General features: G+C 39.4%; 1 protein-coding gene across 2 annotated transcripts in view; it reads right to left on the bottom strand.

Annotated features, from left to right (window-relative positions):
* The window catches only part of ctdspla (CTD (carboxy-terminal domain, RNA polymerase II, polypeptide A) small phosphatase-like a), a 54,771-nt gene extending 44,156 nt beyond the window's left edge, over positions 1 to 10,615 (bottom strand). Inside the window, exon 1 of one of the 2 annotated variants that reach the window (XM_066716932.1) lies at positions 9,964 to 10,615. In XM_066716932.1, the coding sequence (XP_066573029.1) occupies positions 9,964 to 10,039 (76 nt within the window). In that variant the 5' untranslated portion in view covers positions 10,040 to 10,615. The remainder of the gene's footprint in view (positions 1 to 9,963) is intronic. The other variant, XM_066716941.1, reaches the window with a different exon arrangement.
* Between the last annotated feature and the right edge of the window lie 4,679 nt (positions 10,616 to 15,294).

The following is a 15,294-nucleotide window of genomic DNA, read 5'->3' on the forward strand; positions in this document are numbered from 1 at the left end:
ATCCTAGTACTGGCTCATGGACGAAGCAATCTGATAACAGCAAGATAACGAATTCTCTAACCTACCCGAGAAAATAAGAATAGGTTTTGATCTTGTATTCTTCCTCTTTTCTTCCTGTCATTTATTTTTAATTTGCAGCCATTATATATATAAATCTACGTACATTAGCATGCGTATTTTCTTTCTCTCCCAAATTCAACGCTACATAGTATTTATTTCATTTGAGGCGAATCTCCACTCTCTCCAATTTAACACTGCAAATGAACAATTCTTTCCGTTTCTCCAAAATGACCAATCCTGGCTTGCGGACGCCCATGCTGTCATGTTGAGAGGACAGATGGTTGGGTAGGCTGCTGCAGTGTACTGGTCCAACAAACAGCACTTTAGGAACTGCATCCTAAAGGGAGCTTAAGACGCAGTGACATGGAAAGACCTTGGAGTATTAATTGTGAACTAATTTTAAACATTTGCAGGCTGTGCAGAAGTCACTCATCATTTCCCAACCAATACTTTCATTTTTTTTTTTCAGTGGCTTTACAAGAGGAACACAAAGAGAGCAGTTGAGAAATGTACTCTATATGGATAAAAGTGTACATTTATAGTTACTGCCCTCTGACAAAACACAGTAATTTCACGGTATAATTTTTTTGTGGAATCGGGAGTCCATTCTATTTTGGCTCCTTATTTAATAAGAATAAAAATGCATCATACAGACTACATTAAAACAGACACACCTGTCTCTTAGGATCAGCGGCAGCATGCGGTGACCTTTTCAAGTGGCCTGCGAAAAAAGCCCAGCCAACCTGAGGGTCCTAACCCCCAGCTGGCACACACTTGATCCCAGGTGGTCCACGAAAGGTCAGCAGATTAAAATGAATGACCATTTTCACACTGGCCTTTTAAAGAAGCAGAACTGTTTACTAGCGGAACAGCTTGAAAGTCATATTAATAAAGTTAAAACAATCGTAAACAAAGATATTAAGACAGAAAACACTGCCGTTTCTTAACATTATATAAAATAATTGCTATGGATTCAAATTAAATGTATCAGAAATAACTGATGTTCGTTATTTTATGCTGTTCTTCCCATTGGGTGAATGTCAAAGCAAATTACATATATTATGGTTAAAACTAGACAAACATCTCGTAGCACCTAAAACTTAGCAGAGATCAATGTATAAGAGAGACAGACTGCAAAGCATGTTTACGTGAAGCTAGCTTTTATAAAAATACATAAACAAACATCACAGCTCCAACAACAACTTCCGTGAGGAAAGGCACTGAGCATCAAACCAGAGGAGCTTTTCCAGATCAGCAGGGACACACGCACCCGGGGACACAAATGGAAATTGGGCTTCAAGGCATTCAAGACAGAAACAGGAGACACTTCTTCACACAGAGAGGCGTCACAATCTGAACAAACTCCCCAGCGATGTGGCTGAAGAGACAATTTGGGAACATTCAAAAACAGACTGGATAGGATCCTTGGATCACTTAGTTATTAATGGACACCAAACGAGCACGATGGGGCGAATGGGTTCCTCTCGTTTGTACACTTTCTTATGTTGTTATGTTCTAATTGACCAGAACTACCCCGACACCCTTCGAGACAAAATGGTATCGGATCAGAGTGGCGTATCAGATTCCTTTTCCAAGCGGCTCCACAGTCTATAGAAAGCAACAAGACAAACAGACCTTGCATTCATTTGCCTTCTATAATCTAAATAGCAGCTGTTGGGATATTTCTTCACACCAACACCGAAGGGCAGAATCCAAGCTCTCACCACACTGGCCTTGCCCCTGGACAGGACATGCCTTTCACAGCCACGGTTAAACGCCAGTGTAACCCTTCACCTCCAGTACTCACCTCTGTACATGTTGTCCCTAACCATGTGCTTGTCCTGCACCCCCAGTCCCGTTAACAACATTCCCACTGCCTTGTTAATGCTACCCCCCCAAAAGGATTACATTTCAGCACTGTGGTAAAGTAGTGATCTGATATGTTTTTGTCATCACTGGTAATGGAATGGCCTCGACCCAACACAGATCTGTTTTGAATGCAACTTTGTTTACATGTAACACCCCTTTTAAAATCCGTTTTCAGTGATAAATTAGTACATTATGTTCCTCCCGAGTATACAGGCCTAGTTCTCAAACCATCTGCTGTTCCACCACAGGAGGACGGAGCTCCTACAAGTGTCCTTTCGATTAAATATTTCTAAATAATTTATCACTCTAAAGCAATCATCACCACCATTTTAGGCATGTGTGATATAATCTGGTTGTAATGAAAAGGCTTTTCCACAAAGAGGTGTGTGTGGGACTCTGTAGGAGCTTCCAGCTACCTGGGGACACGTTGTCAACAAACAACCGAGAGCCATATGTCGCAAGAAAGCACAAGGACAAAATCAGACTTCTGCGACTGCTGCTTCAGATTATACACGCTGTCTTGCAAATGCCAGTTTGTACCTCATTTTACTTGACTAAGAAAAAATATATTATGGCAAAGTTGATTTTTAAAGCATACGCTGAAGTTTTATTTCATCACAATTTCATGATTTGCAAAAACATTTGTGATCAGGATAACCGTTGAATGATAATTACAGCAGATTTCACAACCTCAAAGCAATCTGCAAATACGTGAATACATACGTGCATACTCTCTTGAATAGAGTTCAATGATCCACACTGGTTAGAATTGGTTTAAAATGTTATTTAATTTATTATGTGCTCCCCCTTTTACCCCTGTTCTGCAATTTACATTAAGAAGCAAATTATACATATTCTCAAACACCGTGTCCTAAGTCTAGACCTGCTAACGCAAGAAGGATGCAGAGTCAAGTTAGCTTAGTTATAACAACAGCAGTTCACCTGTGCACCAAAAATCTGGCAACCTGGGACCATAGAGTCGGACATCCATTTCCAAGTTTTGGGAATGTCATCAGGCCTGGGACACATTCTCCTTTACAACAGTGTTGAGACGTTCGCTTTCCAAGCAGCGCAGTTTGTTTCTGTATTTTCACCTGTGATAAGATTTACAGTGGACCCACTCCTCTGAGTTGCCTTGAGACTGTCAGCAATGATTTATCACAAAAACGATTTCCACCAACAGTTCAGCAGACAAAAAATACCTCAAGTATAACAATAATCATTCAAATTCACTTATATGCATGGAATTGAAAGACCTTTTGCTCATATCGGAAAGTGAAACGGTTTAAACAAGTTGCTGTATACCAAGAGAGTGGCTATAAATCTGTATTAAAAACATTCGATCCACTTCTCTGTCCTCCTGCAAGCTGTGCTATTGACAAGCAGAATCAAGAGATGAAAATTAGCACATAGCTCATGCTCAATTAAACAAACAGATAATAAATTAGGCACCAAGGGAATCAGACGCTTGAAGTGATTAGAATTATATTTCTGATTTCAGATCATGGAACTGCCAGCAGCAAAACACGTTCGCTCAAGATGTTTTCCTGCCAATAATATAAACCTGTGCTTCTTGTTTTCAGTTGAGAAGTTCTGATTTGCTTCAATCATCTGATTAGGCTACATTCTAAGGCTGAGGATTTTGTTTATTATTTATTTTGTAACAATACCTCCCTCATTCCAAAACGATTATATAATTTGAATGACTACACATCCACTCTGTTGCGTGTTTACAGGCACAGTAATAAGCTTCAGGTCTGGGAGCAGTTTGTGCCGAGAGAAGATGTCACAGTCGTTCTGACGATGTATAAAACTGGCCTGACATGATCTACTACATATGTCACATAGCTACAAATATGGCATTTTATTTGTTTTGCACTAGCCAGAAATTTTAGGAATTTCCATAATAGTTCTTCCCAGCAGCAGCAGAAAAATGCAACAAGGACTAGAGGGAAATTAAATAAATAAAAGCATGCTGGCATGTTGCCACATTCCGACGCAGGTCTTCCTAAATAACGCAGAGCACAGTAGTAAAGTAATAACAGCTTTTAACATTTGCCTTTAAATGGATCCTCATGCTATGTTTACAGCTTTACAAATCCTGTACACCAGATCAATCCTTTAGCAGCTTTCCAATGTGAGACGGAACATTATATCTGCAAAGCAGTTCAACAAAAGAAGCCAATAAATGTTGGTTCATTTCAGAGTTTAGGAAAAAGAACACAAAGATAAACGAAGCCCTTAAATGATTTTTAGTTGCGTTTTCTTTATTTGCTTCTGTACGCCGAGCTTGCAAAATTGTTTTTCTGTTTTCACCCAAAAGGTACTTTAATGACTATGTCTCTCACAAAGCAAATGCAGTATAGGCCCTTCCTGTTCCTACAAGAATGTGAAGCATTTCAAATATTGACATAATAGAAAACTTATACCTGCAGCCTAGATTGTGCAGGACAAGTACCCCTTCAATGCACCTCAATTTCACATGGACCAGAATAACATTGGGGTTCTCGTTTTATAGAAGGGGCCAACTTTATTGCCGTTAAAAAAAAAAAAAAAAATTGAACCTTCATCTCTAAAGAGCAAGTAGCTGGGTTCCAACATATTGTTTCTAAAAGTAAAGTGTTCATGGTCATATTAGTTTTCAATTGTGCCTTCTGTCATTTCTATGTATGTATCAGTGTGCCCTTTGACCCCTTCCAGAACAGTAACCCAAAACCTTTTCAGAATGTGAAAGTGCTTTGGCTTTTTATTGGACTGGTTACTATAACAATTAGCCATGATGTGTTAGGGAAAAGAAAAGTGAAACACTTGCACTTCTGTTTTAATACGGAAGTGGTCAAAGCACACACTAGAGAGTTGCTAATGTGTTCGTTTACAGTTTAAATGAGCATGAAATTAACACTGCACTAATTAAATATTGCATGTTACCACCAATGTTATGTAATTTTAATCCATGTCATAATTTTAAATTGAATCTTTTTCACTTCATATATTATATTTTTTGATTGATTGTTTTGTACGCAATACTATTCTAGAGGGAGCACGTCACCAACGCAGGACAGACTACAGCAGGGGTCAGTGCACAGCTTAAAGGAAAAAAATAATAGAAACAATCTATGAGAGAGAGAAAGACTTAAAATATACTTATAATGCAAATATTTTTAATAAATGTATAGAAACACTTATGAAAGGAAATATTTTTTGCCACGTTTATCATTTCCACATTTAAACAATTACAACCATAGTTGCTATGCTCTGCTGTATTGAAAATACACTGCAACTTGATAGAACTTGTAATCCAGGGCTTCTCTCACTCTCCACATCATCAAATGCGATACATATTCGGTGGCAGAGCCTTTGAAACATATACCGGTGCTGCCAGCATCTCTTCTTTTAACATGTGAAATGTTTGGTTTACTGCAGACAGTTTTGTTTAATTTCAGGAGTGGAAACACTAACTGGAGTACATAAAAGCATTCTTCTGCATGGTAGAGGATGGCAAAGATTGCCAAGCAGGTGACACTGCAGGCCACAGCAAATCTCTGCCAACAGGGCATCACAGAAGAGACTTCAGTCCACAACTTTCCTGCAATTTGTGTGCAATAAGGCAACTTGTGCCTCCAGAAACAACTACAAATAAATACAGAAGAGACAAAAACCTGGACCTTCTTATTTCTGACTAAATATGTCTCCTGTTCCCAAAAACAGAAAGAGTATGCCGTTACATTGGATTCAGTTCACGGCAGCATAATATGATTGAGAGGTCAAGTAAAATAAAAACTTTTTTTCATTTCCCAATATTCCAATATCCTTTCACTCCGAAAGAAAATCCACACTACGATAACAACTAAATGTTTGTCACACACAATACAACACATCTCACAGCACAGTTAATTAAGCCATTTCATTTGAAACAGTTAAAATGCATGTTTTTACTTGTATTTGGAACTTTCTCCAGAATGGGATTTTATTGTAAATGTCCACTAGAACTGAAAAAGTCAGTTCCTTTAATTTTGGCTTACGTAAATATAGCAGTGGTTTAACCTTTAGCTTTGTACACAACCCTAGCCAACTGTCCATCTTAAACTATAAAAATGACCAACCATCTCAACAGTGCTGCAGACTTCAATCAATAACAGAAACACACATGGCTTACTACTATCACACGATCTGTGGAAGGACAGCGGTGCTCTGTCCTTTACATCACATTAATACCAAAGGAAATATGGGAGAATTTACTCTGCAGAGGGACTTGGGATTAGAAACGTATAGACACAGAGTAATTGTAACCCACAAGTCCTGAATGATACCAAATGGATGTCAACTCAATGCTGATACTCCTGCAGTACAATGTCGTTACAATGAGTTCAATAATACAGAATAAAATAAAACGTATTGCAATTGAGGACAAATTTACGGATAGTTAAGTTTCTAATAAATGCCTTTTTAATACATTTTTCCCCAACACCATAATGGTCTTACGGACTTATTTTAAACACATTTATTTGGGATTATAAGTTGTTTTAGTGTCCTTCCCTTCACATCACACAAAGCGCTTAAATCCACAGGTAGAGGCTCACAGAATGCCACGGTCTGTCAGTGCAGTGGGCAAAGTGGCTGCAATGGGAAGACCCGAATACTTGTTGTTAACTTTAAAGCCTCCATTTTGAAGCCAGCCAACCGCAATAACACCAACAATTGTCATCATTACTCCAGCGATCAACAAGTCAGGCCAGCGGTCGCCTACACATCAAAAAGCCAGTTGTGGGAGCTGTGGACTGACGGGGCAGCTGTCAGAAATCCTTTCATGTCCACCGTCATGTTCTGTAATGGAAACAGGATTCTTCCAGATGTACATTTACCAGGGATGGGGACGTAGCCACGGAGCAGAGCGCTGCTGAAGAAACCCCACTGCACACGACGGTTTGAAAATACAGACACAGGAAAAAGCCACAGGGATGCAGAGGCTCTCGCAGAAGATAATCCGGCAACTTTCCTTCCCCGCCGCCTCGGGAGGTTTTCAGGCGAGGTTTCTGGGGGATTCCAGTGAGCTGGAGAGAATGTGTGCCGGGAGCCTTTCAGAGGATATATTTAACAACACAGGGCTTCAGTTTTTATTTTCTTCTGTGGGGGTGTTGGGGGGATTTCCCCCATATGCTGCTGCAAATGGGGGATTCCAAAATCACAGGGAGCAGCTATTAACAACACTGGCAGGACTGGCACTGCGTCCAACAGAGGGGTGGAGGTACGGCCGTGTTTACATGTGACTGTAGTGAAAAATGGGTCTAAACTGGACTAAGGGACTTGGAAAGTGAGGCATGACATGAACATGTTTGCTCGCCATTTAAAATGCTTACAATATTCAAACCCTGTAGCAGAATGCCAACAGATTCACACTATAAAGTCAATAGTTCTCATTCAGTGACAATACTTTATATAGACAGACTGTATTTGTATCCTCCTAGCAATGATTAATAACGCCAAATCTAAAATGTATAATTAAATCTCCTTTTTATTATTTTTGCAAACTAACTGAAATAATGAGATACAATTAACCTAGGCTTTCAAACCATTGTAATGTAGTTTAGCCTCCTTCTAAACTTCATTCAATTATAATACTTAATGGTCTGGTTTCAGATGAGCCCAAATGAGCACTAGTCATGGACTACTCAATGTTTTTTTTTTTAGATACAGTATTTCTAGACTAGTGCTAAGCTCTGTAGAAACCAGCCAAATCAGCATTATATTTCTAAATAAATACAAAAATAACTGGGTACCCCTGCTGTCCTTGTTTTATATACCTCTATAGGAAGATAATTCAAGAAAATAAGCATGCAGGTTTCCAAAAGCAAAAATAAAGTGCAGGTTCTTAAAAAAACAACATTTGACTATCATGCTCACATTATGCAAGTCCTGTTATTCCATGAAGGTAGACCATGAAAAGCATATTATATTCTGTCTTCTCTAGACCAACATATCAAAGTATCACCAGTAAATTGCAAATCTTCCCTATCTGGGCTCATGTACAGAGGTTAAAGCGCTCTAAAATCCAATGTTTTTGATTCATATACGACTCACTCTTCGGCAACATAAAATATCAGGAACATTTGGGAATTAACAAGATAATCCGTTGCCCATGAGTTTTTGTAATCTAATTACACATCATGAAACTAGTGTGCAGCTTTTTTCTATCTCTGTGTCTGAGTTAAATCTTATTTTAAAGGGCTGCTGATCAATTCCAAGGGTCTCACAACTAACAGATTATTATTTTTGTATTACCACAAACACTTATGTAATACACAATTATACAGGAAGTAATACAGCATTAGCTTCTGTGCATTTCTGTAACAATCTCCAGGTTATATCAGAAATTCAATCACTAACATCCTGAACATATCAGTCTTGTTAAGGTAACTATTTTATCTTGTAGTTTAATTTCTGCCAATAAACAAAAATCACGTTTAGATTTGTACTAAAATCTGAGATATATGCATTAGCCAGGTCCTAACAACATTCAGGGCACTTATGGTCATTTGTAAGAGCGTTAAAAAGGGGTTGTTGTGCATGTTGGGGTCCGGGTTGCACAATTTCAGAGGTTGTGCATTTCTCCTCCTCTTGATTTGTCCCTTTTCAAAACGCCTGATTTAGGATTCACTATTCTGCCTGAAATTCCTAAGGGGGCATTGTCAGTTTATTTCACACCAAGTATATGTGGACAGATTAGTACATCACATTACATATTGTAACCATTACTAGAGATGGTTTAAAAACACTTCTGCCGAACACAAGTAAGTTTAGGGAGGCAGGGATTTGTCCTAAACTACGGCAGAATATAAAGACATCGTTTCACTATTTTAAACGCCACAAACACATTGCCTGAACATAAGCGGCATTTCAGAAAAGGATCATGCTTTGACAAGGCTCTCTCCGCATGTTTGCAATCATACGCAATCTGATAAACATACATGATACACAGCAGAGACTGTGTTCAGATACGTCAGTGTGCAGGTGCCACCCGCTGTGCATGTGTTGGAAATAAACACATTGCACTGAAGTCAGCTGTCAGTATTAGAGAATTTAAACGAATGAACATGTGATCCATCTCACGGTGTTTAATGTTTGAGCTTCCAGTCTTGGTTTGGAAATCAGTGTCATCCTCCCAGGGGTTTTCTTTCACTCCACTATCAGTCACATCTAACCACATTTCTTTAACCAGACATTTCTGTTTTGACAGATGCAGTGTGTTGGAGACTACAAGGGGGTCCTATAATGCAGAAACCAAACGAGCCGAGCACTGACCAACGCCATGTTGCTATGCTTAGTTTGCATCCAGATTCGGACCTTATTTTTGTTTTTCCTGACAGCAATGAGAAGGGATTAGCTACCAGAGTAAAACAAATTAAAACCACTGGTATTAGCAACATTGCATACAATGTGTTGCACTACTTTACGCCACCAATCAAGTCAGGCCTTTTACTAAACTGAACAAAACAAACTACCCCAGAGTTTATGACTTCTGTTGCGGAATAGTGAAATGGATACAAGCTTAGAAGAGAATCAATTTGCACAATCAAGGGACTGCGATACCAGTAATCAATTACCAATCAATTATGCGTCCAACCTGACGAGTTCCTGAATGTATTCATTATAATAACCTAAATGAATAAGCATGATTGCTATTATCTAAATAGACCATTAGAGTCCAAACACTTTAACACAGCTATGCAAGCAATCAGAAAATCATACATTTCGTTTTTGAACAGAAAACAATGAATAACCCGTTTCTTAATACCTCCTCTCGTCTTCACCCCCTAAAAGTTTGGGGTCTGAGTTAGAAAGCTGCACATTTTCGCCAACTTTTGGGGGACCACCTGCTTGCTTTGCAATAAACCGTCCGATATGGAATGCTGCGATATGGAACTGGAACGATAAGAACCCGGCGGTGCGAGAATTCCAACACAAACCCCGCTCCGCCGCGACGAAGCTGCCAGTTATAATCTCGCAATAATGAATTCAGAGGGAAATTGCGCTTACCTTTTTCTTGACTAGAAGAAATGATCTCCTCCTCCTTGGGGTTAGCAACCTGGGTAATGATGGACGTGTGGTCCATGGAAACTGGATGTTATTCCTGTTTTATTCTCTTATTTGTCTCACTGTGTTGCTCTCTATTCCCAGCAGCCTAGCATGCACAACAGTGTCCGGACACAGCAGACACACCGCGCAGGCCCCCTTTCCGCTCAGCATCCGACGGCAGCCCCGCACAAACGCGCACACATGTCACACCGCGATCAACGACGCGAAAGCGGAGCCGCCGAACTGCTCTGGGTCCGGGTGCGCGACGGGGCGGCTTCTGCTGCTGCGGTGTCTTGCGTTTGCGTGTTTAATCACGGCGTGCAACACTTGAATAATCCCGGTGTGTGCGCGGCGCTTGCGGTATGAAAAGAGGGATTGTCGTCGTGCGCTCTGTCCAACATGGAGGCGGCGAGTGCGGGGGAGTCAGAAACAGACCGGCGGCGGCGGCGGCAGAAGGAGGCGGTTTCCAGGAACCCCCCTCCCCTTGCAGTGCGCCCGGCTCTGTGCGGCTGATGACGGGTTAATAACAGCCGGTCCTGGCCAGACGTGGTTGGAAGAACATTTGGACCAATATGGTCAATGGGCGTAGATGTGGCTTTTCCGTGCTGCGGGTGCAGACATGGCACGATTCGCGCCCATTGCTCGTTTGAGCTGGTGCAGTCGGGGCTCCTTCCCAGCCTGTCATCCCATCAGACACAAAGAGGGAAACCGTCCTCAGATGCATTATTAATGGGGGGTGAGATGTTAGCTGGGGAGTCCAGTTATCTCACTGGAGCGCATGGTTTCTAGCTCATCGTATGCAATATCTTGCAATGGGATTACAAGCATGGATATCTCGGTGTAACAATCATAATTGCATTATCCTTAAAATGAAGGCCAAAAAAGGGTAGCAAACAATTCAATCCGTTTGCGTTGATATTGCACACACCCCAGTTTGTGGCATTATTGTCTGTAACACAGCTGGAACAATTACTGGGGCACTGAGACACTCAGGTTTCTTTCATACAAGCAATATACTATTGATTACTGTGCACATTTGGTAGCTGTATAGGGTGATTTGGGCAGCACACTCGTACTTTTCTTGTGAGTAGGATAGACCAACCTGTGCAATAAAATACAAAAATAAAAACTTCCCTCTGTAGCCCCCATGTAAGGTTATGTTGGTTTATGTTAATTACATGCCCATCCTCTTTTTAAGTGCCCCTACAAGTGTTTATGTGATGAAGATATACCTAAATATATTGAAAGTTTTCAATGAATAAGTAATTCAGGCCTATGTCTATTTTACATTTAAAATAGATTTGCTTTATGTCATTTTATAAACTTAGCTAATAAGGCACTGAGAAGATGACCATGCAGCTGAAGTACTTTTGAAGTGGACTGAAGGTGTAAATAATTAACAAAGAATGTTATTATTTTTTATTTATTGATTAAAGCAACATGCAGCTCCTCAAACTGTATATATTATTCAATAGACACCCTTGAGATTCAATACCAGTTACATAAGACATAAGAACAGGTAAAGATGAGGGGAGGGCTCTGTGACAAGACAGCCATTCCCTGAATATGAGATTCAGAAAACTAATGGCCTTTAAAAGCAAGTGAACCCGTATATTGGGACTCGTTAAATACAGATTCTGTGTCAAGAACGGGCTGCATTCCCACTGACAAACACTTCTATTCTTATCTATGCATTATGTAAGTGTAATCTCTGTATATATAATAATGCACTACATTTTTGCTGTCTGCAAGCTACTCGTTTTAATATACTCCTGCAGAAACAGACACACATATAGACACAAAAAGGATGCACAGTATTTGCTACCTTTCAGAATGTAGTATTAGGATGGATACCTCACCACTCAGCACCACAGGTACTTGAGGTGTTATAAATTGTTGTGCATTGCCTAAAAATTGAATACATTTAAACATTTTAAGGTATTTATCTCAATATTTTACATATTACATATTTTTAGGAATACAAATTCCTAAAAAAAAAAAAGACTTTTATCGTTATTAATACATTCATTATCAAATAGTGTTAAATGAATCATGTACTCTGTATACCTCACCTTTTGTGTATCTGTACGACTTGTTGTCATTCATTCATGGTCAACCGAATGAATCCACCAAGCCAAAAACTGCTGTGTCTTTACATTGCTGACTTTGTAAATATTGAAGGTGTGTTTTCATTTTTATTCTGTCATCTCTCTGGCAAAAGCAAAAACTAAAGTGATGCAATGGCCTGATGCCAGCACTGCAGATAGACCTGAGTAATTATTTTAACCTGTCATCTGCTTCCCTTTTGGTCACAGTTAACACCAAATTCACACAATTGAATTATTTTCTACCTGCAACTAATTAATGAAACAATGTAAAAAAATGTTTATGTGGCTTTGTAAACTTTACTTGACAAGTTATTTGTTTTGTGCAATAGGGAAATGTATAAAAAAAAAAGCATTAAGAAGTGTAGATTAGAATGACTGGATATTTTTCACTGGAATTTCCTCCAAACTCAGTCACTGAGATAGGAAGTGGTTGCTCAATTGAAAGCATTGAAACCTCTCTACCAACTTTGCACCCCCTGTTCTTTTCGCTTTAAACTATCAATCATTGTCCTTTTTAAGGACCTTTCTGCAAATAAGCACTTTATCTGTCAAAGATTATCTGTCAGCCATGCCATTTCTCAATAAACTCATAACAGTGTCCTCTTGCTCGGCAATTTCTCAGCACTCATGCAAGATAAAGGTCATCAGCACACTGCCTGGCTCTAGTTCCAATGCATCGATACGCAAACTGGTGGGTTGCTGTTCTTGATTCCTGACAGAAACTCTAGACCCCTTGTTTAGTACTCTTTCTTTTTTTATTGAATTTCGTTTCACTTCCTTGCTTTTCCATTCTCCGATTTACTACTTCATCCAAGATGTACTGTACCTTTGCTTCCACACTTTAGAAAATTAAATTAAGAAAGCTAGAAGTAAGCCAAATGCTCTCATATGGGTCTGTAAACGACTTCTTGCAAATGGACCTGAAGCCATTATGTCTGCACTACTACCTGGTTTGTAACCCAAACAGTGCAACAGAAATCCACCATGGTAGAAGATATTTCTGATTGAAATTCCTTGGAATCTGAGTTCCTTTATTCTTAATAACTTAACTTGATTGGGTCTGGTCACTGTTAATGGGCAAGGCCAGAGATTCTTTGCTGTAAGAAAGTATCAGCACTTGAGACAAATACCTGAGTGCACACTGAGAGCATCAAAGGAAAAAAAATATATATATTTCAGTGTTTATATGATTGTTATCAACCAAGGATTTTAATGGATTATTCCTGCTTAGTAATGGACACCCCTATTTATTTATTTATTTTAACAGTGCTATCTGATCTATTTAATGAATCATATAAAAATAATTCTCTCAAATAGTGTTTTGGTGGGACTTGGTGACATGAAGAACTTACACCAGGAAAAGTGTCAAAGAACCTTTTAAATGCACATTCATTAAGTAGGCCTACATCCATTCATATATCCATATATATATATATATATATATATATATATATATATATATATATATATATATATATATACACAATATATTGCATTGAAATGCCATATGTTGTATTTACTGTTTGTTTTTAAGCAGACAAGCCAGGATCTGTACATTTGTAACTCCAGTGACCTGACACAAAAAATAGCACATCTCTAGCGGATTCTTGTCCTGCACAGGAAGATGGAAGAGAGACAAATGCAATTTATGTGGATTTTTTAATGAAAAAAACGTAATTGCAGTGTCATTCATTATTATTGATTGATTAAAGGGGATTGAAAGAGAACTGAAAATTGCCTTACATTTATTTCCTGCAATATGTTCACAGTTATTGGTTTTTGCAGGCAGCTGGATGAGGTTATATCAATCTAAACTGTGAAGTATATTGAATCTGCATCAAGTATTTCGACTTGTATTAGACAATTTTCACCAGGGCTAAAATAGCCTGTAATTCTTATTTTTTCGTTGCTCAACACTCCTTCCACATGCTGGTATCAGTGCCCGGTAAAGTCATACCAGGAAAACCTGCGGGTTGTATTGTTCTGTTTAGTACACTGAGTCTTAATGCTTCTGGAATGGTACAAGGATTCCACATTAAAGGTGTAGGTATATATCAAATGAGTTTTAGTCTTTTCTCTTAGAAGTAAAAAAATAAAATCCCACAAGAGAGCATTAGTGTTACCTAATAATTTACGAGAAGCCTTTTATAAAAAAACAAGTAGTTTCCAAGATGGGCTTTATCATGTCCCTGTTATCATTGGTTTATTGAAAATCTATTTAAAAAAATCAATGTGTTTCATATATATATTTATTGTCAGTAGCCTGACCACATTCTTGCATAATTATACCTGAGCAATGACGTATGGTGCTTGCAGCAGAGTGGAGTAGCAGTTAGGACTCGAGCGGGGGGTTGTGTGTTCAATACTGGGAGGGGGACACTGCTGCTGTATTCTTGAGCAAATTACTTTAGCTAGATTGTTCCACTAAAAACACAGCTGTATAAATGGGTAATTGTATTTAAAAATAATGTGATATATTGTAACAATTGTAAGTGGCCCTGGATGATAAGTCTGATCTGATAAGAAAAATAATAACATATTACCTTTTTACAATTCACTAACTACAGTGTGGATCAGCTTGTGATGAGCTTCGATGCTTTGTTGTCCCTATATATACACCGATCAGCCATAACATTATGACCCCTGACGGGTGAAGTGAATAACACTGATAATCTCGTTATCATGGCACCTGTCAGTGGGTGGGATATATTAGGCAGCAAGTGAACATTTTGTGCTCAAAGTTGATGTGTTAGAAGCAGGAAAAATGGGCAGCGTAAGGATCTGAGCGACTTTGACAAGGGCCAAATTGTGATGGCTAGACGACTGGGTCAGAACATCTCCAGAACTGCAGCTCTTGTGGGGTGATCCCAGTCTGCAGTGGTCAGTACCTATCAAAAGTGCTCCAAGGAAGGAAAAGTGCTGAACCAGCGACAGGGTCATGTGCAGCACAGGCTCACTGATGCACGTGGGGAGCGAAGGCTGGCCCGTGTGGTCCGATCCAACAGACGAGCTACTGTAGCTCAAATTGCTGAAAAAGTTAATGCTGGTTCTGATAGAAAGGTGTCAGAACACACAGTGCATCGCAGTTTGTTGTGTATGGGGCTGCGTAGCCGCAGACCAGTCAGGGTGCCCATGCTGACCCCTGTCCACTGCCGAAAGCGCCTACAATGGGCACGTGAGCATC

Source organism: Amia ocellicauda, chromosome 2 (assembly GCF_036373705.1).
Source record: "Amia ocellicauda isolate fAmiCal2 chromosome 2, fAmiCal2.hap1, whole genome shotgun sequence".
Taxonomy (NCBI): domain Eukaryota; kingdom Metazoa; phylum Chordata; class Actinopteri; order Amiiformes; family Amiidae; genus Amia; species Amia ocellicauda.